We start from the raw sequence: 25,819 nt of genomic DNA, 5'->3' as shown, positions 1-25,819 counted from the left end.
GGCCATGTTAGAAGTACACTGGAGCTAGCTTGAATAGGCTCCAATTGATCAAATATAGGACATATTAAGCATCAGAATAAATAATGATAGTAATAGATTATATAGCCCACTAAATAAAATCTGAAATCATGGGTCTATAGTCATATAAATTACTAAATGAATAAATTAGAAGTTTAATGACAAATGGAATTAGTTGAGCACCTCTCCATAAAATTCTTTTTTTTTTTTTTTTTTTTTTTTTTTTTTTTTTTAATTTTTAATGTTTGTTTATTTTTGAGAGAGAGAGAGCAGGGGAGAGGCAGAGAGAGAGAGGGAGACACAGAATCTGAAGCAGGCTCCAGGCTCTGAGCTGTCAGCACAGAGCCCAACATGGGGCTCATTCACGGACGGTGAGATCACAACCTGAGCCAAAGTTGGACACTTAACGGGCTGAGCCACCCAGGCGCCCCTCCACAAAATTCTTAATTACTAAGGGAAAAAGGAAAAAAGTAACTTTTCATGGAGAAGCCTGGCAGATGCTACCCAAATCAAGCCATCAAAGTGAACACCATTAGTAATGAAACAGATTGAAACCATGTTCTTCCTGATAGAATATAATGAAAAACACAGCTTAACATCTGTGATGTTCCTGCCAAAGATGCATTACCTAAATCTAATCATCCTGAAACAGACAAATTCAAATTGAGGGGTGTACAAAAAATTACTATTCAAAAAGCTGTCAAAGGGTGCCTGGGTGGCTAGGGTCGTAAAGCATCCAACTCTTGATTTTAGCTCATGTCATGATCCCAGGGTCATTGGATTGAGCACCGAGTTGGGCTTCATGCTGAGCATGGAGCCTGCTTGGGATTTTTTCTCTCTCTCCTTCTGCCCCTCTCCCCGCTCATGAGCTCTCTCTCTCTTTCAGAAAAAATAAATAGGGGCTCAGTTGATTGAGTGCCTGACTGTTGATTTCGGCTCAGGTCATAATCTCACAGTCATGGGAACAAACCCCAAGTCGGGCTCTGCACTGACAGCACAGAGCCTGTTTGGGATTCTCTATTTGCCCCTTGGCCACGCACATGCTTGCTTTCTCTCTCTCTCTCTCTCAAAATAAATAAACTTAATAAATAAATAAATAAATAAATAAATAAATAAATAAATAAATAACAAAACAACTGTCAAGATCATGAAGGTCAAAGAAAGACTGCCACAATGAGGTAGACTAAGGGGACATGAAACGTAAAGTTAATACTTGATTCTGAGTTGGATTCTTTTGCTATAAAAGATTTTGTTAGGACATCTGGTTAAAACTTCAGTGGGGCCTGAGGATTAGATGTTAGTGATGTATTGGTGTTAATTCCCTGGTTTTGATGGTTGTATTATGGTTATGTAAGAGAATGTCCTTGATTATGGGAAATGCACACTCAGATATTTGGGGATGATGGGGCATAAGGTTGGTAACTAATTCAAATGGTTCAAGTAAAAAAGATTTTTTGGGGGGCACCTGGGTGGGTCAGTCAATTAAGCATCCCACTATTGATTTTGGCTTAGGTCATGATCTCATAGTACATAGGATTGAGCTAGGTGTGGAGCCTGCTTGGAATTCTCTCTCTCTCTCTCTCTCTCTCTCTCTCTCTCTCTCTCTCTCCCCCTCTCTCTCTCCCTCTCTCTCTCCCTCTCTCTCTCCCTCTCTCTCTCCCTCTCTCTCTCCCTCTATCTCTCCCTCTCCCTCTCCCTCTCCCTCCCTCTCCGTCTCTCCCTCTCTCCCTCTCTCCCTCTCTCCCTCTCTCCCTCTCCCTCCCTCTGCCTCTCCCTCTGCCTCTCCCTCTGCCTCTGCCTCTCCCTCTTCCTCTCCCTCTCCCTCTCCCTCTCCCTCTCCCTCTCCCTCTCCCTCTCCCTCTCCCTCTCCCTCTTCCTCTTCCTCTCCTTCTCCCTCTTCCCCCCCTTGCTCCTCCCCTGGTTGTGGGTACTCTGTCTCTCTCAAAAAAAAAAATGGTTTTTTGTACTGTACAAATATATATATATACATATATATGTATATATATATATACATACATATACATATATGTGTGTATATATACATATATGTATATATATATATATATATTGCATAGTATATAAACAATTATAATGCAATCTGATCTGGGTTATAATGGGAATGTATATAAAGTATTATAGGAAATCATCTGTGGTGATGGTTGAACTAGGGCTAATATTTTGACAAGTTTTTGGAATAACATTTATGTAAGGAACTGTAGAAGAGGATACAAATTTGAAGTTAAGAACATGAATTACAGAAACGATAGGTGCAAAATTCTAATTATCAGATTTTAGAATAGTGAAAATTACCCCTTTAAAAAGAGATCATCATAGAAAGATTTAAATCAGAAGACCTATGTTTGGAACTTGATTTCACCATACATTAACTCTGTGACCTTTGGAAGGCTAGTTGATTTGTTTCAATCTGTTTTGACCTCTTAATAAAAGTAACTTACTCTCAAAACTCATAGGTTGTTTTGAGGATTTATTACAAAATCATTTTAGAAATGTTAAAGCATTAATATTATCAATATTGTTAACATTAATACTTATTAACAAGAAATGTTTGTGCTTAACTGAAATGACTGTTTAAGATGTATCATTATTTAAGATGGCTTGGTAGAGAAGTTATAGTGACAAGTAAGTTTAAACTTCTGCTTATAAAACTCTTTGTGGTAGAACACATTATTATAATTGTACATTGTTAGACTTAGTGCTCTACTTATTTATTTTAGTGTTCTTATCTTTATCATTTGGTTTTTTGGTTTTTAGATCTGTTGGGAGAACATTTTGCACAATGGATGGGCGTGGAAGCCCAGTCCACATTCATCCTTCCTCAGCAGTAAGTGCCTATTATTATTTTTTAAGTGTCTTATTTTTTAATAAAGGGAAGACATTTGTAAAGGTATGGGAATAAGTAATACACAAATGTTTTCTACTTTTCACTTTGTGGTTATGTTGATTCCATTTTTTTTTTAAGTCCATTTATTTATTTGGGGGGTGGGGGTGGAGAGAGAATCCCAAGCAGGCTCCACGCCCAGTGTGGAGCCCCACCTCACAACATTGAGACCACGACCTGAGCCGAAGTCAAGAGTCAGCTGTTTAACTGATAAAGCCACCCAGGCACCCCTAGCGTATATCTTTATTACATAAAGCTGTAAAGGCACTGCTTGGCCCATGCCTTCTGTTTGATTGAAAATTATAGGAATTAATTCAGAAGATTTGGGGCTATTAGTGTTTGGCTGGTCTAATGTGGAATAAGGCAGGTTACTGAGTTAACCATCCTTAAATAAATTCTTTTGTATAGCTTCATGAACAAGAAACCAAACTCGAATGGATCATTTTTCATGAGGTATTAGTTACCACCAAAGTCTACGCAAGAATTGTGTGTCCAATCCGTTATGAATGGGTGAGAGACTTGTTACCCAAGTTGCATGAATTTAATGCACATGATTTGAGCAGTGTGGCCCGACGTGAAGTGAGAGAAGATGCAAGAAGGAGATGGACAAATAAGGAAAATGTAAAGCATCTAAAGGGTGAGTCAGTCATTTGTTCTAGTAACTTAAGTCCAGGGAGCATAAATATCCAAATTCTCATATAATTATGGAAATATTGTATAGAGCTTAGATTCTGGCTCTATCTCCTCAGAAAGCAAAGAGTTGTCATGAGTCTCAGACTTTGATACTTTGACTTCCTTCTTTTCTTCCAGTTAATCATGTTTTCCTTAATCCCTCTGTCCAACATTATTAATAAAAACAATATCTGTTGAGCTTTTACCATGTGCTAACAACTTGCATTAATTACCTCATTGAGTTTTCACAATAACCCTATCTATGAGGGAAGTACACATCCCCCCCTTTATAGATGAGGAAATACTTAGCAATGTATAATAATTTGCTGAAAAATCCCATAGCTAATCATTTGTGAGTCTGTATTTTGAATTTGACCTAAACTCTTAACCATAATGCCATACAGTTTCCCAGTAGTCCATTGCTGTTTTTATTTTGTTTATAAAATTTTGTGACTATTACTTCAGAACATCTTCCCCTCCCCCCCACCCCACCCAGAGGATTTTTCTGTGAAATGTGAGATCCCTAGTTGGGAGGTGTAAACAGTTGTACTGAATGAAGTAGGACAGAAAGTTTAATTCTCAGCTCACATATACAAAAAGCTTTTCAGTAAAGCTTTCTGAGGCTGATTTATGGAGCAAATTTTATGATCCTTTTTTAATGTCATGAAAAATAGATCTGGAAGAGTCTTTAGAAATGTAGTGTTCTATTGCAGTATATAACTATAGTACATGATTAAATTAGGGTCAGTTGTTCTGGCTCTTTAGGCCTCCATGCATTCATTCATTTATTTATTTTAATTGACTTATTTATTTTTTCCATGCTCTTTTTTTTTTTTTTTAAAGTTTATTTATTTTTGAGAGAGAGAGTGTGAGCAGGGGAGGGACAGAGAGAGAAGGAGAGAGAATCCCAAGCAGACTCCATGCTGACATTGTGGGGCTCGATCTCACAAACTTGGTCTTGTGACCTGAACCGAGATCAAGAGTTGGATGCTTAACCAACTGAACCACCCAGGCACTGCTCCATGCTCGTTTTTTTTGTTTTTTTTTTAATTTTATTTATTTTGAAAGAGAGAACGAGAGCGGGGGAGGGGTAGAAAGAAAAGGGAGAGAGGGAGAGAATCCCAAGCAGGCCCCACACCACCAGCTCAGAGCCCAGTCCAGGGCTCTAACTCACAAAATGTGAGATCATGACCTGAGCTGAATTTGGAAATTCAACCCATTGAGCCACCCAGGAGCCGGCATGCTCTTTATTTTTTAACCATTGTTTCTTTTGAAAGGGCAAATTTTAGTTTTCTTTTTTTCCTCCTTACCATTGAAAAATCAGGGCATCTCCTTCTCTTAACATTTCTAGTACTGAGTTTCACAACTAAAGTTTAACTGGATTAATTTATAATGTTTTCAGATGGAATCTCAAAAGAAGTCCTAAAGAAAATGCAAAGAAGAAATGATGATAAGTCCATATCAGATGCACGTGCTCGTTTCCTTGAGCGAAAGCAGCAGAGGTCCCAGGATCACAGTGACACACGGAAGGAAACAGGCTAAGCAGTGAATCCTCCAATTCAGGAAGTAGGAAAAGCAGCCAGGAAATGTGCTTCTACTTTGACATTTATATTAAATAGCACTACCAAGAGGAAGGGGTCAGCAGCTGTTATTAGCATATGAGCTAAAAGCAAATCAAAGTTCACCAATACCAATAAATGGAATTTTCAAAGAAAAGATTGAGTTGCCATAGTCCTAGGCAATGATATACAAAACCAATGAAAGACAATACATGTGATATTTTCCTCACTTCAATTTTGCTGGCCTTAACTGGTATCAAATGCTGTCACTGAGGTATTTTCAAAGAACATTGAATTGTATTTAATCAGCGTGTATTCCATTTGCATTTGAAGCATTAAAAATTATTTTCCTTAAATCTCTTTAAAGCCTTCTTGTTGCTATTAGAATAGTATTATATCAGGTTATCAGGTATGTGACCATTTCCTTCAGAAGGCTAAACATAAGAGGTTTTTACTCAGCAATACTTAGATGTCTAACTGTTTAATTGCTACAGAGCTTTATAGATATTTAGAGAAAAGACTTAATCAACTAGTAAATAAGAAAATTGCCTATGGCAAGATTCTTTGTTGAATTATTATTAATCCTTAAATTGATTTTTCTGGGATTATACAAATTCCTTTTTATATAAAAATATATTGTTTAAAACAGTAGCTATAGCCATTAACCAAAGGACAGATGATATATGTATTTTTTTTGTTTTGTTTTTGTTTTTGTTTTTTAGCTGTCCCTACATACTTGTATCAGCACCACGTATGTAGGCATGACAGTTGCAAACAGCCCCTTCACCTGGCCTAGTCTCTTGCCTCCAGCTGCTTGGGTATGACCATTTAAACATCTGTTATGCTGATCTTGAGATGGGATTTTTTTCAAAGCAGCCAACACCAGATCACCAGTGTTTCAAATTGGAACCTCGAGGCTAGTTATGTCACACTCAGGCCACAGTCAGCACTTGCCCCTCTGTTGTTTACTGCCTTGTATTCTAGTTATTTGTGTATTTGTCTGTCTCCCCCACTAGATTATACGCTCCTTGTGGGCAGGGACTATGTCTTTTTCATATCTGTATCTTTCATGGCACCTAGCACAGTGCTTTGCACATAGTAGTCTCTCAATGTTTGTTAAATAAAGCTATTAGTGTCATTAAAATTCAAAAGGCAGTATAATGTGTGTTTTTAGATATTTTTTGTAAAAATTAAGAATCTAAATTTTTTATAGGTAACTATTTTGCAGTTATTTCCTTTGGTGTCTAAACAGTTTTCTGTTCAATTCTAGAAACTTGAGCCTTTATTGAAAAATCACATAAGGACCCAATCTCTGTGTTTGTTCTTTTTTTTTTTTTTTAATGTTTATTTACTTTTGAGAGAGAGACAGAGATGGGGACAGAGACAGAGCACAGCAGGGAGGGGCAGAGAGAGGGAGAGACAAAGAATCCCAAGCAGGCTCCAGGCTGTGAGCTGTCAGCACAAAGCCTGATGTGGGGCTCAAACTCATGAACCGTGAGATCATGACTGAGCTGAAGTTGGATGCTTAACTGACTGAGCCACTCAGGCACCCCTCTCTGTATTTGTTCTTAAAGTAAGGTTAGCGATGATGGTTCCTCTAACATTCCCTGTGTGGTTAATTCGTTCATTGTAATCTCCAGTGCTGTTGACACTGTCAGTACATTAGTCTTACCAGTTTCTCTTCTCAGGTATATTTATCAATGTATTTTCTTTTTTCTTTTTTTAATATTTAAAAAAATATTTATTTCTTTATGAGAGAAAGAGACAGAGAGACAGAGAGAGAGTGTGTGTGAGCCAGGGAGGCACAGAGAGAGAGGGAGACAAAGAATCCAAAGCAGGCTCCAGGCTCTGAGCTGTCAGCACAGAGCCCGACACAGGACTCAAACCCATGAGCCATGAGATCATGACCTGAGCCGAAGTCGGATGCTCAATCAACTGAGCCACCCTAGCGCCCCTCAGTGTATTTTTTTAAATGTGGGGGTATATGTGGATTCTTAGCATGAAAGCTCTTTCATTTTAATAAATGTTACGCACACATTCTAAATCTATAGTCCATACTCAAATTTCATCAGTTGTCCCAATAATGTCCTTTATAAATTTTCCCCCAGTTCAGGATCCCATCACAAATTGTGTATTGTATTTAATCTCTTTTAGTCTGCAAAATGTCCTCAGTCTTTCTTGTTCTTTCACATTTAACATTTTGAGTAACATTTGTGACACTTTTTAGTAATACAGGCTAAGTTATATATTTTTAAAATTCTTTTTAAATTTTATTTTAGAGAGAGCACAAGTGGGGGAGAGGGGCAGAAATAGAGAGGGAGAGAATCTTAAGCAGGCTCCATGGTCAGTGTGGAGCCTGATGTGGGGCTCGATCCCATGACCCCAGGATCATGACTTGAACCGAAATCAAGAACCAGACACTCAACTGCCTGAGCCACCCAGGCACTCACAGGCTGTTATTTTATAGAATGTCTTCAATTTGGATTTCTCTAATGTTTCCTCATGGTTATGCATTTTTTATTAGAATACTGCATAATGTCTTTCCTCAAGCATCAAATCTGGAGATATGGTATATGCCCCTTATTAGTGATATGAATGTTTTTTAATTTTTTTTTATGTTTATTTAATCTTGAGAGAGAGAAAGACAGAATGAGCAGGGAAGGAGCAGAGAGAGAGGGAGACACAGAATCCAAAGCAGGATCCAGGCTCCTAGCTGTGAGTATAGAGCCTGACACGGGGCTCAAACTTACAAACCTGTGCCGAAGTCGGACACTCAGTCTACTGAGCCACCCAGGTGCCCTGGTGATATTAATTTTGATTACTTGGTTAGAGTATATTGATTTCTTCATTGTAGTTACTCTTATAATTAATAAGTAATTTCAGGAGGGATATGTTGAAATTATGTTAAATAGCCTGTTTCTTATAAATTATCATCCTCTGGATTTATCATCAACTGATGATTCTTGCTGAATCAGTTTTATTTTTATGGTTGCAAAATGGTGATTTATTTTTCCTAATTCTTTTTTTTAATATATTTAAAATTATTTTATTTTATTTTAGAGAGTGTGCACAAGTTGGGGAGAGGGGCAGAAGGAGGGAGAGAGAGAGAGAGAGAGAGAGAGAGAGAGAGAGAGAGAGAATGAATGAGAATCTCAAGTAGGCTCCACACTCAGCACAGAGCCTGAGGTGGGGATCATGACCTGAGCCAAAAATCAAGAGTTGGACGTTCAACCGACAGAGCCACCCAAGTGCCCCCAAATTCTTTCCTATATTTATTTGTTCGCATTATATTATGAGAAAGAGCTTTCTTTGAAGAATTTCCAATAAACAGATGGGAGTTAGTATATAGATCAAGACAGAGAATTTAAAAAGCCCAGGGGCTATTTGAGAAGGGTAGAAAACAGTCTCTTTATTTGGTGCATGGATTATATGTAAGAAAGTAACAGGCTGAAAATGTTGGTTGAGAACAGATTATGGAAGGCTTTGGAAACCAAGTTATGGCATTTTGACTCATTTTGTACTATATGAATTTATTAAAGCTTTAAGGTAATTGTGACAAGAGTTCCTGTAAAAAGAATTGATTTCCAGGGCACCTGGGTGGCTTAGTCAGTTGAGCGTCTGACTCTTGATTTCGGCTCAGGTCATGATCCCAGGGTCATGGGATTGAGCCCCACTTAAGGCTGCACACTGAGCGTGGAGCCTGCTTAAGATTCTCTTTCTCTCTCCCTCTGCCCCTCTCCCCAGCCCATACTTACTCTCTCTCTTAAAAAAACAAAAGAATTTGATTTCCACTGTGAGAGAAATAGTATGAGAGGAATACTGGATCTAGTTAAGAAGGTGGAAGGAGCCTTGGAGCAACAGTGGTGATAATGGAGAAGTTTGTTCTTAAAAGAATGAGGATTCACTTTTTCAAATTACTAAATGAAACAAAACAAAAAGAGACAATGAAGACAAATGTTACCATAGAAAAATATCCAAGGGACATATTTCCTCACAAAAGAAGAAACATGAATGGTCAGTAAGATACTAAATCTTACTAGTAATTAGGGAAATCCAGTTGAAAACAGTGAAATGTCATTCTTTTCCATTAGATTAGCAACAGTCAATATGCCTGAAAAGCATTGGCATAGAATAAATTGATTTTATTTTAGAGAACATTTTGGCGAATGTGTAGTAAAGTTGAAGATGTGCATAACCTATGACCCAGCACGCCCACCTTTAGATATAGATTCTAGAAACTCTTTGAGATTATAGAAAATATGCTGTTCCTCATAAAGTTTGACTCACATAGATTTAGCATCAGTTGATGATTGATGTTAAATACATGGAAATGTTAAATACAGCATTCATAAAAATGTTATATATCCTCCAGTGTTTCTAATAGCAAAATAGTTGAAAAATACATATGTATCTATCAATAGGAAAATAGTTGAATAAATTGTGATATGTTCTTATGGTCAAATTCTTTATAGCATTGAAAGTGATTTTTTGAGACTCCTGATGGTTTGCTTTGCAAAACAGGTGAACCAGTTTATGTTCCCAACAGCAATGTAGTAAAGTGCCTGCCTTACTGCAGCCTGTTGTCACTCAAAAATATTCTTCTAATTATAGAACAAAAAATGTGCCTCATTATTATTTTAACTTACATATTTAGATACTCATCTTTTTCCTTATGTTGAAACTGTCTATAGGAAATAACTGATTTGAATTTGATAAGGGCAGATAGTAAATATTTTAGGCTTTCCGGCCACACAGTCTCTCTTGAAATTACTCTGCTGTTGTAGTATAAAAGCAGCCATACATAGACAAATGGATATGGCTGTGTTCCAATAAAACTTTATTTATGGACAATGAAGTTTAGATTTCATATAATTTTCACATCAGGAAATATCGTTCTTTTGATTTCACTTTTTACCACTTACACTTTAATCCAGGAAAGTACTTTTCACATACCAATTCTAATTCAGATTACTTCATTTGTAAGAAGAGATCTTAATTTCATGAAGTATCTGAGATTTTTCTGGCTTTTATATTTCTTTATTATTAAAAAATATTTTATAATGTTTATTTATTCTTGAGAGAGAGAGAGAGCGTGAGCAGGGGAGGGGCAGAGAGAGAGGGAGACAACAGAATTCGAAGCAGGCTCCCAGTTCTGAGATGTCAGCACAGAGCCTAACACGGGGCTCAAACTCACCAACTGGGAGATCATGACCTGAGCTGAAGTTGGATTTAGCTGACTGAGCCACTCAGGTGCCCCTTTTATTTTTCTTTATAGCAGAGTTGACGGGAATGAGCATAATGTTAGGTATCAATAAATTTAAATTATAGTCTTTATTCTCCCCCCAAATTTCAAAGTAATCCATATTACTTGTTAGTTGTTCCTTTAACCTTAAAATATGAATAATACAAAACTCTTGTGAAACTATTAAAGATTTTTGAAGAAAAGATCACATTACTTGTCCAGATAAAAGCTACATGTTTCTTAATCTAATATTACTTGGTGTTCAGCTAATACATAGGAAATGAGATGGGTTAATCCAAAATAATAGACTAGCACCCAGTTTGGTGCCTTGTATATATGTCAGATATTTATAAATGATTGTTGTGCTAGCTCCAGGTATGATTATTGACAACATAAGTTGGGTTTTGAATTAAACAGGGGGTACAGTCAGTAAATGTTATAATAGCTTAACAAGTAGGATAAATAGATTTTAAGCTCAGTTTTTAAGGCAGAGTAGGAGTAAGACTAGGACTAGAATAAAAAAGACAGTATTTGTGTGGCTGGGAGAGGAATCAAAGTTAAACAATGGAAAGATCCATCACAACAATGGAAAGATCATGTCGCCTTGAGAGGGGCTTTTTTGAAGGGTTTTTCAGCTTCCAGTCTGTAACTTGGGCTAACACTAAGTAGATAAAATGAATAATTTGGGTGGCACTCATTCTTGGGAGACAGAAAAATCTGAAAGTCCTCTTGGACTCAGGTTATCTGTTTATAGCATGTAGTACTTGGAGACTGCCATTGTGTGCCAGTCTGCTATTCCATTTAGTTCCCTTTCAAGAACTGGAATTTTTAAGCCCTCTTCAGTAATGAGGAGTATAATATCTATGTCTGATTTGATGGCTTAGCTAGATAACCCAAAAGTACAGAGATGGTAAAGGACTGTCTTTATCAGGTTAGTTTTTATTTTCACCCTAAAGAAACTTTTTCATGCCTCTTAATGCTAACAGGGCTGGCTCAGAAAAAGAAATTTAAATCAATGAATATGAGGTAGGCTTATATGAATGCTACATATTTTCCATTACTGGGATGTTATGGAATGACTAGTTGTATGGTTGTGTACTATACAACATTAAACTCACAGTTATTTGGAATATAAGCAACCAGGAAAAGTAAATAACCAGGTTTTTGGTTCATTTTACATAATCTACCCTTATTAGTCATGACCTATTGAGGTAAGTCATTTTTAAAAAAGTAATTTGTAGTGTGTCCTAAATTTGGTATATATTCAGATCAGGCTACATATGTAGGGGTACTTACAAAAACTTCACAGTGATGAACCTGAGGACCTTAAAAGTCAGAATTGCTTTCTCCATATACAATATTGTCTTAATTAATCAAGAGTTTTTAACATTGTTTAACTTTTCATTGTATGTACTGAAAGGTGTTTGTTGATCAAGTAAATTATACTTCCTTGAACCTTTATTATTGATTTAAGCAAAACTTTGCTTACCAGATTTTTTTTAATGGTTATTTATTTATTTTTGAGAGAGAGAGAGACTCTCAAGCAGGCTCCATGCTGTCAGTACAGAGCCTGACGTGGGGCTCGATCTCATGACCTGTGAGATCATGACCTGGACCGAAATCAAGAGTTGGATGCTTAACTGACTGAGCCACCCAGGTGCCCTCAGATCTTAGTTTTTAACCATTCTGTTCTGAGAAAGAGTTTACTACTATCAGAAGGCTGCATATGTGCATTGCTACTAGTGGAACTATCCCTGGAGTGTAACAGAATTTTACGATTGCTGAGAGAACATGTTTGTGGGTCATGCCTTGCTTTGGAGACAGTAATAACTCTAGGAGGTGAAGAGACAGTTCTACATATTTAGAAAGGAAATAAAAAGCCCATAACAATCATTCCAACACCTTGATCCTCATTATCCCTTCCTGTATAAATCCCCCTCAAGCTTCTTATGACTTCAAATTTTGGATATGAAAGGGACACTGACATGCATCCAACTCTCTATTGATCAGCATGGTTATAACTTTTCTAGGTTTTTCTGTCCATAGTGTTCTGTGTGTATCACTATTTTTGAACCAACTTTCCTCAGAGGACTTTTTAAGGTAATGTTATGAGCTACTTCATTCCTCTGTTGGAAACTGATTTAACCTTTAGACAACATGGGAGGGGCCTAAATAATATGACTAGATTCCAGATTGTAGTCCCACAGGGCTAGTCTTGGCTATTCACTTGGGACATGCTCAATCCTGACACAGAATAAAGATTCAGTATAGATCTTATTTGCCATCCATGATACATTATAAAACTTGTCTACACAAATTTAGGACAAGCCTGAGTAGTGAACAATACTGAGTATAAATTCAGGTCCATCTCATACTAAAAAGGCCATGAAATTTTTTTTCTGGTTTTGTAAATGTTTCCTTTCAGGTGAGCTTCACCTATAACCAGTGCCTTGTACAGGGCCAAAATAAAGTGGGCACTATAGGTTGACTGATACCTGAGTCAGTGCATTTGATATGATGCTCTTTACCTAATCCTGTGGGATTCATATCCAGGAAGTTATGGGGCTGAGATGTTTCAAAGCTGTTTAAATGGCAAAACCACTTATTGAGTAATGGTAAAGTATACCATTTAATGAAACCCTTTGGTTTCATTAAAATCTGAATTTTAAATAATTGGTACAGTGGGTTAGGTTTAAAGTTTTGCTTTAAGGGGCTCAGTTGGTTAAGTGTCCGACTTTGGCTTAGGTCATGATCTCACGGGTTGTGGGTTTGAGCCCCACTGACAGTTCAGATCTGGCCTGGAGCCTGCTTCAGATTCTGTGTCTCCCTCTCTCTCTGACCCTCCCCCGTTCATGCTCTGTCTCTCTCTGTCTCAAAAATAAACATTTAAAAAAATGTTAAAAAATAAATAAACATTAAAAAAATTTTAAGTTTTGCTTTAAATTTAATCTCTTAAGGGCACCTGGGTAGCTTGGTTGAGTGTCCAACTCTGGATTTGATTTAGGCTTGGCTCATGATCCCAGGGTCCACTGTGGGATTAAGCCTCACCTTGGGCTCTGTGCTGAGTATGGAGCCTGCTTGGGCTTCTCTTTCTCGCTTTCTCTCCCTCTGCCTCTCTTCCCTGCTCATGCTCTCTCTGTAAAAAGCAAAAAATAAAAAGCAAAAAAAATCTCTTAATGTTTGAGAAATGTCTTTACTTTGTGGCTTTTGCAATGCAGCTAGCTCATGCTATTTTTAAAAGGTCAAGTTAAAAGGTAGTGGCCTTAATTTGGGGGCTGCTTGAAGATAAGCACCTACAGAGCAATCAAATGAATTTTTTTCTGAGGTATCATACTCACTAGATGTTTTGCACACACACACACACACACACACACACACACACACACACATATAAAATATATTTCCTGGCACAAAATATAAAATTAGGGGTACAGTAAAGGTTTCTTGTATAGGTTTTGAGAAATGTACACTCCTCAAAATAGCATATGAACAATGCAGTTTTTGCTAATGGTGCTTGCTGTGACTCAGAGCGAGGACCTACTATTGAATATACTGATAAAAATAGCTTCAAATTGGAAGAACTTGACCATTTATTTTTATTAATATGGCTACTTACTAAAACATTTTATGAAACTAAAAGCCAGGATGATAACACATTAATACAGTATACGTGTTAAGACTTTGTCATAGTTAGAAAAAACTCCTCCCAAACTTAGCATTTGTTTTCTGATTTATTAGGTTATCTATCTTCTCTAACTTAAGGTAGCATCTGAAAACAAAGCCATTTGGTTACTGCTCAGGTAACTGCTAACAGTGACTCTGCCTTTGGGACTTCTAACCAAGGATAACCTTTCTTTCCGCCTTTACACCATTAGCAGGAACAACTTACTACTGTAAAAAGCTCTCTTTATTACCTCAACCAAAATTATTGCTCTTTAAAATGTACAGGTTTGGGTTTTAATGTTTATCATCTGGACCCTTTTTTCCTCTTGAAACATTTTGGATTTATTGATTTGAAGGATGCAGTGTTCAAAACGAACTGGTAAATTATAATCTGTTTTTCTTCTCCCTAAATGACTTCTGAAAACAATGCATTTTTACATTTCTATGTCTGATGACATAGCAGTCATTAACATAACGTCAGTGCACTTTTGGTTAAGATACTGCATACATTCAAATATCCAAGCTAAAATCAATTGCTTTGGGAATTCTAAATGTGCAATGCTTGAAATTACAGGTCTGCATGAAAATACAAGACAGTTATTAACAACTTAAAATTTTGGTGGCCCATTCATGATATAGCTCTTGTACCTCAGATTCTGAGATTAGAAATGTAATCCGATTGAGCTATTGCTTTTACTGTAATAAAACAATAACTCCTTTAGATTTTTAATTTAGAATTTGTCTACTTCCAAAAAGGATTGAAAGCAACTACTATTAAACCGGAATTAGAAAGGTTGCAGAATACAGAACATCTTCAAACATTTTGCCTAGCATAAATATTCACTCTTATGGTGGCAAGGCTTTTCTTTGCAATGCAAAACAGTCTCTGTCTCCTAACTGCCAAAGATTCTTCTCTCATCCTAAGTAGGTGAGATATATTTTGGGAAAAACATTAAAAGCAATTTAAATGAGTAAGCAAACTTCTCTAAGCCAAACTGCTTAACACACAGAATTATTGTATACCTAATAGGGTTTTATGCTTAACTGAAAAGGCCAGTAAAAAGAATTACTATGTACTTGTTTTTCCTCAAGATCTTTCTGGAAAAATAATCACATCTCCTATAAAGATGAAAGGTACAGAACTAAATTCTTGTATCCTTTATTGCATTCGTGCCATTAATGAAATATTACAGCTTATACCTTAGCAATAAACTCCTGGGAAGGTTATTAATTGATAATGAATACCATAGTTATATTAATGCTGTTAGAAGACAGATGTGCCAGCCAGCTTTGAAGCGCTTACATTCCCAAACGCTGCTCATTAATGGGCAATGTTAAGGTGGTCCCACTGAAATACACCGCTTAATAGCTAAACCCTTTTTCGAAGAATGTATGTTAGTCACACCGTAGACCCTTAAAGGTGTCAAACTTCTCCCTTAAACTAATTATCGAAATCTTTCAGACTCATTTGATGTGGCTAAGAAATCCTATCACAATTTTGGTCCAATTCTGTAGCACATATATGATACTCTTAATTCTTTATACCAAGCTTGACTCATGTCACATACACGTCCGCCAAAATGTCCGCAGAAATAAAAGCTATCAGGCCAGCTTCAGACACCTCATAAATGGCTTTCACTGTCCTTTGGGCCAACTATTTAGGTAACGTACAAAGAGATTACTAATTCTAGTTAGAATCCAAGCGTCAGCTTCTCCAAGCGTCAGGACGGTGTGCATAAGGGCAGGGAGTATCTTAAACCCCATTTCATTCCCACTCCCTGAGATGTAAGAAACCACCCACGGTTTGAAAGTAGGCGGGGGAGGAGTGCTGCAGGCGGCTGCCAAGACAGCGCTCTTGCAAGGAGGCCGTTTCCCTGAGTCACGGAGAGGGCGGGAGGCTGAGCCCATCTGCCCACGCCACGTCCTCTTCGTATGGGAATCAATTTAAATAGGCAGGGCCCAGAAGGAAAGGGAGTAACACCGCCATTCCTCACAGCGGCCCAACAGCCACCCTATTCTCAGGAGACACTGCACTTCCATAGATCTCGCTCCGTACTCTGGCAGCTATCAGCCGACCCTTCCTGACCAGCATCACGTGCACCCGGAAGTACGTGGGTGGGACCTAAGCGCCCACGGAAATGACGTCGGTCACTGCTAGTCGCATGATGTGGCAAAATGCAAAAAAAGGGGGGGGAGGAAAAGAAGGAGGCTGGGGAAAGTGATGAGTCTAAAAAAGTAGTCCCTCCGATACCTCTAATTTACCCTCGTGGCGCAGCAGTAAGCGAGAGCTCCTCGGCGCACTGCGCCCCGAATTCCTGCGCCTCACTGCACAGCGGCACTCCGTGGAGGGGTACATAAGGCGGAGGGGGTGAGGTGACTTGGGCGGAGTTCTGTCGTCGGGATCCCTCCGCAGGGCTCAGCCGTTTCCGGAGTCTGCGCTGCGCCCGGTTCCGCCATTGCGGCTCTCCCGGACCCTGGAGCCTCCGCCCCCGACCCGAGCTCTTTCGTCTGCCTGCCAGTTTCCTGCGTCCCCGGAGAGTATCCTGCTGAGTCCAGCCTTCCCCCTCCCCCTTCTCCTCCTCTCCCTTGGAGAGCCTGGGCAGCCACTGCCCCGCAGCCCCAGTGACAGGAGGAGACCATACACCCCGACAGCGCCATGGCCCAGATTCTGCCAATTCGTTTTCAGGAGCATCTCCAGGTGCGGCTGGGTTCGGGCCTATGAGGGCTGTGGAAAGGGTAATAGGAAGGAAGAGGCTAGAGTCTGGGCCCAAGCAAAAAGCAGGATCGGAGCGGGGTGGGTATCGGTGCTTGGGGTATTGGGGTAGATGGAGGATAGGGGCGCTATCTTGGAAAGCCTAAGGGTTAATGGTGTGGGACTTGGATAGAAAGGACGAGAGTCGGGGTGCAAAAGGCAGCGAGGCCAGGCCTGGGTTCGAGGGCCTCTATTTTCGCTTCCTGGGTGGTAAAAACTGCGCATTCTAACCCCCTCCCCCCCCCTCGCCGTTTTATTCAGTTCATTCATTTGGGTTGCTTGGCGGGGGGTGGGGTGGGGGTGGGGGGTGGGAAGGATTCTCCCGCGTTTCTTCCACAGCAAGGATTTTCAGTCCCTAGGCCAGTGCAGAGCTGTCATCTCCGATTGCTCTTCTCTTCCCTTTCCCCATCGTGTCTGTATTCGGCAGTTGTGGGGCGGGTGGGCTGGGGAGGAGCAACCTTTTTTCTTCCTCCCTCTGCGGCTCTCAACTGGGAAAGGCACCTTCCCCTGGGGGTGGGTGGAACGGCAGTGACTTGCCTCAAGCCTTCCCTGAGGCAGTAGGAACAGAAGGTCACTGAAGGAACCTGGAGGAGGGTAAATGGGGGAACGTATTTCTCAGGGCGGTGTCAGTCTCAGAGTGCGTGGGGTCAAGGTCCCTAGGGGTACTCGTCTTTTTTTCCTTTCTTGATTTCTCTGGGGATGATGCAGCTTTTATCCCCTCTTTCGTTTTAAGAGGTGGGAAAGTTATCCATAGGTTATCTTGGGGTCTGCTGGCGTATAGCAGGTAGTTGTGGGCTTGGCAAGTACTTCCTTCAGGATTGCATGGAATGAAATAAGAGTCCTGGAGATAGAGCACACCTGTTCTGAGGTATGCAAGGTTGTTTGGTCTGCAATTGGCTTACTTTTAGTAGGTTCTAGAGTTCTTCCCCGTGGTGCATTTTCCTATGCAACATACTGTCTTATCTGGCAGTTTGCCCGTGGCGGGCCCAGGCAGATAGATGATCATTGGAGGGCTTGACTGAATTAAGCCGTTTTTGAGCTTCTGATTTTCTTAGTTCACCAATCCTGGTTTTACTCTGGCTGCAGTAATTTATTCATGTATTTTGTTTTCTTCCCAAATACCCCCTTAAAGAGGCCTGCCTCAGCTCATCTTCTGAAGGCCTGAATTCATAATGATAAAAGATGCCGTGGTTTGACATGACATTAATGTTAGTGGCCTATTGGACACCTTACCGTTGAAAGCTATTTTATTTAGTTTCTCTAGTCGGTATACATAAAGGATTCTTGTTAATAAAAAGGATGACTATTTAGGCTATCAGTAACATAACTTCATTATTTCTTTACAGGTATTAATCTTTGCATCAGCAAGAAATTTTTTTCCTTTAAGTTTTGAATTGTAATGAATAAATCTAAAAAATAAGTTACACACCTTTAGTCATCTGTGCTTTTCAGATAACTCATTTGAAGTAATGGAACACTTTTACAAAAGGTTAAAAAATGTTAAGTGACAGTGGACACAGAGAAGTTCTTGTTTTTGCTCCAAGTTTTAATTGCTGTGTTCTTTCTGTTAAAGTGGGGTGTAAATGAATGTAAAGAGTTGGGAAAATAATATTTTTAGGTGTGAGGGGAAAACACAGGCTCATTCTCACACTAGAGTGTTGCTGAAATATAATCTTTCTGTAGATAAATGTTTGTAAATTATAGACAGAAACAGGTACTGTTGGTGTTTACAAGGCAGAGGTATGTCCCATTAGTAAACCCTATTTCTTAACTAGCGGTGATTTGAGCAGTAGCTTTTCATTTCGATTAAAGACGAGATGAGAATTGTTAAATAATCCCGGAGATTGGAATCTAACCTTGTCACTAATTGAAGACAGATTTAATATGGGTCTGATTTCTGAGTTTCTCCGTATATTCAAGTGAAACCATTTCCTTTTGAAATAATTTGAAGATTTGAGTATAAAGCAGCTTTGCAAATGTATTTGGAGAATTCAGTCATTTTTTTGTAGTAATATGCCATGCCTAAAGTTAAGCTTGCTAGTGGGTCTGTGAACTTCCAGTTAATAATGGTTAATGGTGCAAAGGGCCCCAGTCACCAACTTCTTACAGAGTATCTCCTAACTTCTCATTTTTATCCTTTCTCTTTTTTAAAAAATTAATAAGTATTATTTTAATAGGCACCTCAGGTCTTTGGCCTGAGTTCTGCCAGTTTGCTAAGTAGCAGAAAATTTTCTGAAGCACTTAGGATAAAAATTGGGAACAAGAATTGAGGAACTTGACTGTAGAGTTAGTTTTTGTGAAAATTTCCAAAGGTGAACTGTAAGTGAATTTATTTTTAACTGTTCTGGCCAACTGAAGGATCTGTCATCAAGCCTTGGAACTATATGAAATGAATGTTAAGTATTTTAAGTTATGAAGGTTTTGTGTGTGTGTGTGGGTTTTTTTTTTTTTAGGATTGCTAGGCTGATAGTCAACAGATGAGTGCCTATTTGGGCAAGATATTGCTAGAGTTGCAGATTGTAAAAAACATCCTAGACTATACGTAAAATGTTGCCTGCAATTCTCAGTTCTTGGCACATTAAGTATCTTTATGCTGATTGGCACATTCTACTGTATACCCAGGTTCTTGAGTTCTGCAATTAAAAATCTCCCCACCCATTTTTTTTTCCTCTTTGATCCATAAATGCAGGCCTGGAATGTGTTGTGAATTGAATGGTAGGAGTTCTTGCTATGGCTGTTTTGATTTGCAAAGAGAGAGCAGTGCCCACTATTATTGTGATATTGTATGTGCTTAACTATACTGCTTGGAAGAGGCATACTGCCTGGAATTCTGCCGCAGTTTACCTTGGGAATAGCTTTCAAGTTTAAGATGTATCATGTTTTTCAGAATTTTCCTAATGGTCTATTTACTTAAAGGGGTGTGGCTAATTGTGGTGAATATGCTTGCATTCTGTTTAGGAGATAATGTAAGACGTGGAACTGTGTGTATATAGAACAATGGTCGTTTTCGTGCTAGTGTATAGTGAAATACGTGATTTTAGAAACCTTAACCTGTGATATTTGAATTATATTTAACAGTATGTTTTTTCCTGTCACTGTTACTGATGTGATTTTTCTTTTTGAGAGCTACTGTCCAAAAGAACTTTCTTCCATGATGAAGATATATACTAGTGGGACACTTGAGTGGCTCAGTCAGTTGAGCATCTGACTTCGGCTCAGGTCATGATCTCACTGTTAGTTTGAGCCCCACATCAGGCTCACTGCTGTCAGCCTGTCAGCGCCGAGCCTGCTTCAGGTCCTCTGTCTCGCTCTCTCTGCCCCTTCCCTGCTTGTACTCTCCCCCAAATAAATAAATATTTAACAAAAAGAAATAAAAGAAATAAAAGAATATATACTAGCTACATAAGGATGCTGAGATATGGTTTGTGTCACTGAGGAACTAAGTTTTTACTTTTATTTCTTTTTAATTAGTTTAAATGTAGATGACCACATCAGCCTATTGTCTACTACATTGGACTGTACATTTATAGGCTTGGTAAGAGTGAAGGTTTATCTGATCACCCATATTTGTATGTTTAGAACATTTTATTAACCAAAATTAAAACATTCATTATTTGAAAGTTGTTGGGAAAAAAAAAAGTGTTAGTTGAATACTGTCTCTTTTGGGAAGTGGTGGTGATGAACAGTGACTAGTGAATGAAGGGAACAGTAGACTTCTTGTGAGAGCCTGTTTTGCCCTATGAATATATGTGGCTGGGTGCTTTCAGTCTTCATTTAATCCCCCCAGACATCCTTAAACACTTAAAGTGAGACTCTGTCCAAGGGAACACAGTATCAGAATGGGATTTGAACCTGGATCTTTGGACACAAAATATTTCAAAGAAATAGAATGATTGGCCTTAAGAGAAGTTATACAGTATCCTACTTCGCTTTTTTCCTGTTGGACTTTGCTCTGAGGATGTTCTAATTTGATCCAGAATGTTAAAATTTCAACACATAAGGAGTATAAAATTTTCAAATGAGATATTTTACATTCCTTTTTTGGGGTAGTGATTTTTCAAAATCTGATTTGTATTTTACAGTTAAAAGCACATCTCCTTTCAGACCCTCTTTTCATTGGAAATATTTGTTCTGTATTTAGATTTCATGATATTTACCATTGAAAAAGCAGATTTGCTTATCTAGGTTATTCCAAACATAAGTTTTCCATAATTGAATCAATTATCAGTTACTATTTAGTTTTAATTAAATTTTAAAATAAATTCAGTCACAGCAACCACATTCCAGGTGCTCAGATCACATGTGGTTTGTGAAATGTGGCTATAGTATTGGAGAACATGGGTTAAGACTAACCTCTTCTGGGGGTGCCTGGGTGGCTCAGTCGGTTAAGCGTCTGACTGGCTCAGGTCATGATCTTGTAGTCTGTGGATTTGAGCCCTGCGTCGGGCTCTGGGTCTCCCTCTCTCTCTGCCCCTCCCCTGCTCGTGCTCTGTCTCACACTCTCCCTCAAAAATAAATAAACATGGGGCGCCTGGGTGGCGCAGTCGGTTAAGCGTCCGACTTCAGCCAGGTCACGATCTCGCGGTCTGTGAGTTCGAGCCCCGCGTCAGGCTCTGGGCTGATGGCTCGGAGCCTGGAGCCTGTTTCTGATTCTGTGTCTCCCTCTCTCTCTGCCCCTCCCCCGTTCATGCTCTGTCTCTCTCTGTCCCAAAAATAAATAAAAAACGTTGAAAAAAAAATTTAAAAAAAAAAAAAATAAAATAAATAAACATTAAAAAAAACCCAAAACTAACCTTTTCTGTTTCTCAGTAAAATAGGCCTGCTGCTTCACAAAGTTACTGTAAAGATCTGAGGTCATGTATGTGAAAGTACTTGATGTAGCAGTTTAGGAACATGAATTGTGGAGTATAAAACTTTTGTCCAGTACATTTTATTCATGTAGCTCACCACCAGTGATACAATATTTTATTTGCAGACCTAGATTTTTATGGTTTATAAATGTTTGATAATTACCTAAGATTTGAGTACTTATCAGCAACTGTGTTAGACTAGGGACAAAGTGATGAACAATACTGACTATAGCTTGCGTTGGTTAACTGGCAAAGGCTGTCCACACATAATTGCAACACGTTATATAATGTCTGATGCTGTGCAGGACTTAATAGAAATATTTGTATGATACAAAAGTGCTCCCTTTCTGACATGTGCCCAAAAGAAAGAAAATTTTTAATTTTTTTATTATATTCCATGAGCTCTCACTGTATGCCATTGGTACATTTGTTTTTTTTTTTTAATTTTTTTTTTTTTTTTTTTTTAATTTTTTTTTTTTCAACATTTTTTATTTATTTTTGGGACAGAGAGAGACAGAGCATGAACGGGGGAGGGGCAGAGAGAGAGGGAGACACAGAATCGGAAGCAAGCTCCAGGCTCCGAGCCATCAGCCCAGAGCCCGACGCGGGGCTCGAACTCACGGACCGCGAGATCGTGACCTGGCTGAAGTCGGACGCTTAACCGACTGCGCCACCCAGGCGCCCCTAATTTTTTTTTTTTTTTTTTTTAACGTTTATTTATTTTTGAGACAGAGAGAGACAGAGCATGAACGGGGGAGGGTCAGAGAGAGCGGGAGACACAGAATCGAAAGCGGGCTCCAGGCTCTGAGCCATCAGCCCAGAGCCCGACGCGGGGCTCGAACTCACAGACCGCGAGATCGTGACCTGAGCTGAAGTTGGCCGCCCAACCGACTGAGCCACCCAGGCGCCCCCATTGGTACATTTTTAATTAGTGTTCCTTGGTCAGATACATTTGACAAACCTGATCATCATATCTGATAAAATACCTGCCTGGAATGCCAATCAGACCTTCGCTGGTGTTATATATGTCCTTCTATGTTGAAATGAATGTTCTCACTTAGATGGGAAATGAGTTCATAACTGATATTTCAATGCTTTATATTAGAATGAGGTTATTTCTCTAAATTTATTTGCATATATGTCGTGATGAAGCTACTTCACAAAGTCAGCTCTAGATGTTTTTTCCCCCTTCTTGGCCAAGTGCCTGTGGCTAATGCTCTTAACCCAAAGGGATGGCAGGAGGCTTGGATCTGAATGCATTATGCAAAACCCAGCTGTCAGACTTGGATTTTGTGTTTCCTTTTTTGTGTGTGTTATGAAAGATATAATTTATTTTCCCCTAACTTTAAAAAAAAAAAGTGTTTAGTTTTGAGAGAGCAAGCACACACACACACACGTGGGGTAGGGGTAGGGGCAGGCTCCGCACTGACAACGGACAGCCTGATGTGGAGCTCGAACTCACATACCCTGAGATCATGACCTGAGCTGAAGTTGGACTCTTACTGACTTAGGCACCCATATGCCTCTATTTTGCCCTAACTTAAATTTGCCCTAACTATTCACCAAATCTTGGGGCACCTGGGTGGCTCAGTTGGTTGGGCGTTCAACTCTTGATTTCCACTCAAGTTATGATTCTGGGGTTGTGGTATCAAGCCCCATGTTGGGCTTCACTCTGAGTGTGGAGCCTACTTGGGATTCTCTCCTTCTGCTCCTCTCCCCCATTTGTACTTTCTCTCTAAAATAAAACAAACAAAACAAACTCAATTGTCCTGACATCTACAAGATCAAAATTAATTGACCATTAGAGTTATTTGAATACCTGTGTACTGAGGACACTGCTAAATATTGTATGTTCATGATCTTATTTAATTAGCAAGAAAATCCCATCAGATAGGTAGGGTTAGCCTTATTTTGCACTTGAGGAAACTGAAGTTCATGGCAGTTAATCTGTAGAGTCAGACAGCTAACGAGTGGATGGCCAGACTTTATTACTTGGTCTTTCTGCAGTGTGGCATGTTGATGAATGGTCTATATAATTTGAACTGCAAAATATAGCAGTTTGTTTGCATCTATGTTGTGGTGTCCTTTGATGTACACATTCTGCCAGTGATTTGTTTTTAGGTCAGTAGTTCTTTTTTTTTAAGTTTTATTTTATTTTGAGAGAGCGTGAGAGCACATGCTTGCATGCTCAGTAGCAGGAGAGGGGCAGAGAGGGAGAGAGAGAGAGAATCCTAAGCAGGCTCCGAACTGTTAGTGCGGAGCCTGATGCAGGCCTGAACCCACGAGTTGTGAGACCATGACCTGAGCTGAAATCAAGAGTTGGATGCCCAACTGACTGAACCATCCAGGCACCCCAATAGTTTTTATATTATGAGAAAAGTAGGGGCCAGTGAGCTAACATTTGACTTTCTATGCTTTAAGTGGCTATTTAGATGATGTTTTTAAAGGGCTTTATTCAAGTTCCCACTAGAAAATTGTGCAGAATGATTGGGATCAGGTTAACTGGTAACGAGGATTATCTTTATCCCTCTCAAAGCTGAACTTCTCAAACATGTCTATAAGAGAGTTTTTCTTAATGACAAGAGTGAATATGTTTTAGTTTAAAGCCACTTATGAAAGCAGAAAACTTCTATTTTACTGTATTATTTATGTTTTTGTAAATGTAAATGTTTTGTAATGTAAAACTTGAACTCTAGGAAAAGTGGCACTTGAGGTGGGGGTGAGGAGGAAAGTGGGAGTTGAACATGCTTGCTCAGTGTGAATAGCATAACCATAGAGGGGAGAAATGGTTACAGGCTTGTAGGGTTTTGCTTTGGAGGTAGAACTACCAGTAAGTTATATTAGTACTTCCTGTTCTGACTCATTGGGTAAATAGGACTTTTAAGTTCTGAAGTAAAGCAGATTTTAAAGCTTATTTCTGAAATAATAGGAATTGAGTGCATTGAAATCATTTTGCCACATTAAAAAATTTAAATTCTCATGTGTTCTATTGTAGAAAATGTCTCAGATGTTTGAGATCTTTTTCTTTTCTGAACTTCCTCATTAAGTTAAAATAATACTTTTTGGCAATTGGAAAGTTATACTGGGGTGTGTTTTTGTGTTTATATCATAATACTTAGCTTATACAGACACTCAAGTATTCTTTCTTAGCCCTGTGCCAGAGCGGAATCTCCCTTTATCCAGTAGAATAGACTATATATGCCATGCAAAAGGGAAAAAAAACTACCATGTACCCAGTTAGTGAAGCCAAGATCTTGGAGTTACACCAGATTCTTTCCTTTTATTTTCTTTTTCTTTTTTTAGTGTTTGTTTATTTTGAGAAAGAGAGAACACAAGTTGGGGAGAGGCAGGGGAGAGAGAATCCCAAGAGAATCCCGGCATAGGGCTCTATCTTAGGAACTGCAAGATTATGACCTGAGCTGAAGTCAAGAGTTTGACACTTAACTGACTGAGCCACCCAGGTGGCCCTTTCCTTTTATTTTCCACATCCAGTCCATTTCTGGAGTAGGGAAGGGAAGAACTCTAATAGTGATGCACACTGGGGATCCTAGGGATTGCAGTTTCTGATGACCTTGAGTTGTGTGTGTGTGTGTGTGTGTGTGTGTGTACACACACACACACACACACACACACACACGTAATGCTTTAAACAAATTCATTTTACAGTTTTAGAGGACAGGCTAAAATGAATCCCATAGGAGAAGATAGGGTTTTGGCAGGATTGTGTTCTTCCTCCAGGCTGTAGGCTTCCTCCATTTGATGACTCCCATCTATTGACTGAGAATCAGAGTAGATGAAAATGGGATTTGGGAGAGTTGCTTTCATCTGTTTCTGACTAGCTGAGAAAAAGGACTTAAAAACCACCATAGTGGACACAGTGAAGCCAAAGATTAACCATGTATACTCAACTTGATGAACAGGTGACTTTGGATAATTCATTGAGGATGAATAATTAGGGAAAAAACCCATAGGGAGAACATGGTTTACAAAATTCTTGTCTTTCTCCACTCTCTTTGGTACTGTATATTTCTCCCTTTTGAACTAGGTAAATCTAAGGTGATTTTCTTTTTTACTATAAAATATTCTTCAGGAAGGAGTTCCCTTATATTAAAAGCCTTACCAAGTCTCCACATTTATTGAGTCCTCTCACAGTTAACTTCTATT

The 25,819-nt window shown here is 39.0% G+C and overlaps 2 protein-coding genes and 1 long non-coding RNA gene across 4 annotated transcripts in view; 2 read left to right on the top strand and 1 right to left on the bottom strand.

Moving 5' to 3' along the window:
* DHX40 (DEAH-box helicase 40) overlaps window positions 1-6,309 on the top strand; it is a 47,175-nt gene extending 40,866 nt beyond the window's left edge. Inside the window, exons 16-18 of the mRNA XM_060647750.3 lie at window positions 2,791-2,860; window positions 3,326-3,554; window positions 4,992-6,309. Of these exons, the coding sequence (XP_060503733.1) occupies window positions 2,791-2,860; window positions 3,326-3,554; window positions 4,992-5,131 (439 nt within the window). The 3' untranslated portion in view covers window positions 5,132-6,309. The remainder of the gene's footprint in view (window positions 1-2,790; window positions 2,861-3,325; window positions 3,555-4,991) is intronic.
* Window positions 6,310-13,426: 7,117 nt separating this feature from the next.
* The window catches only part of LOC132688568 (uncharacterized), a 71,652-nt gene continuing 59,259 nt past the window's right edge, over window positions 13,427-25,819 (bottom strand). Inside the window, exon 3 of the long non-coding RNA XR_009614583.2 lies at window positions 13,427-13,526. This is a non-coding gene — a long non-coding RNA (uncharacterized LOC132688568). The remainder of the gene's footprint in view (window positions 13,527-25,819) is intronic.
* CLTC (clathrin heavy chain) overlaps window positions 16,255-25,819 on the top strand; it is a 65,886-nt gene continuing 56,321 nt past the window's right edge. The window contains exon 1 of one of the 2 annotated variants that reach the window (XM_060647736.3): window positions 16,255-16,751. In XM_060647736.3, the coding sequence (XP_060503719.1) occupies window positions 16,710-16,751 (42 nt within the window). In that variant the 5' untranslated portion in view covers window positions 16,255-16,709. The remainder of the gene's footprint in view (window positions 16,752-25,819) is intronic. The other variant, XM_060647737.3, reaches the window with a different exon arrangement.

The sequence above is a fragment of the Panthera onca genome, chromosome E1 (genome assembly GCF_046562875.1).
Source record: "Panthera onca isolate mPanOnc1 chromosome E1, mPanOnc1 haplotype 2, whole genome shotgun sequence".
NCBI lineage: Eukaryota > Metazoa > Chordata > Mammalia > Carnivora > Felidae > Panthera > Panthera onca.
This window is presented reverse-complemented; position numbering and strand designations above follow the sequence as displayed.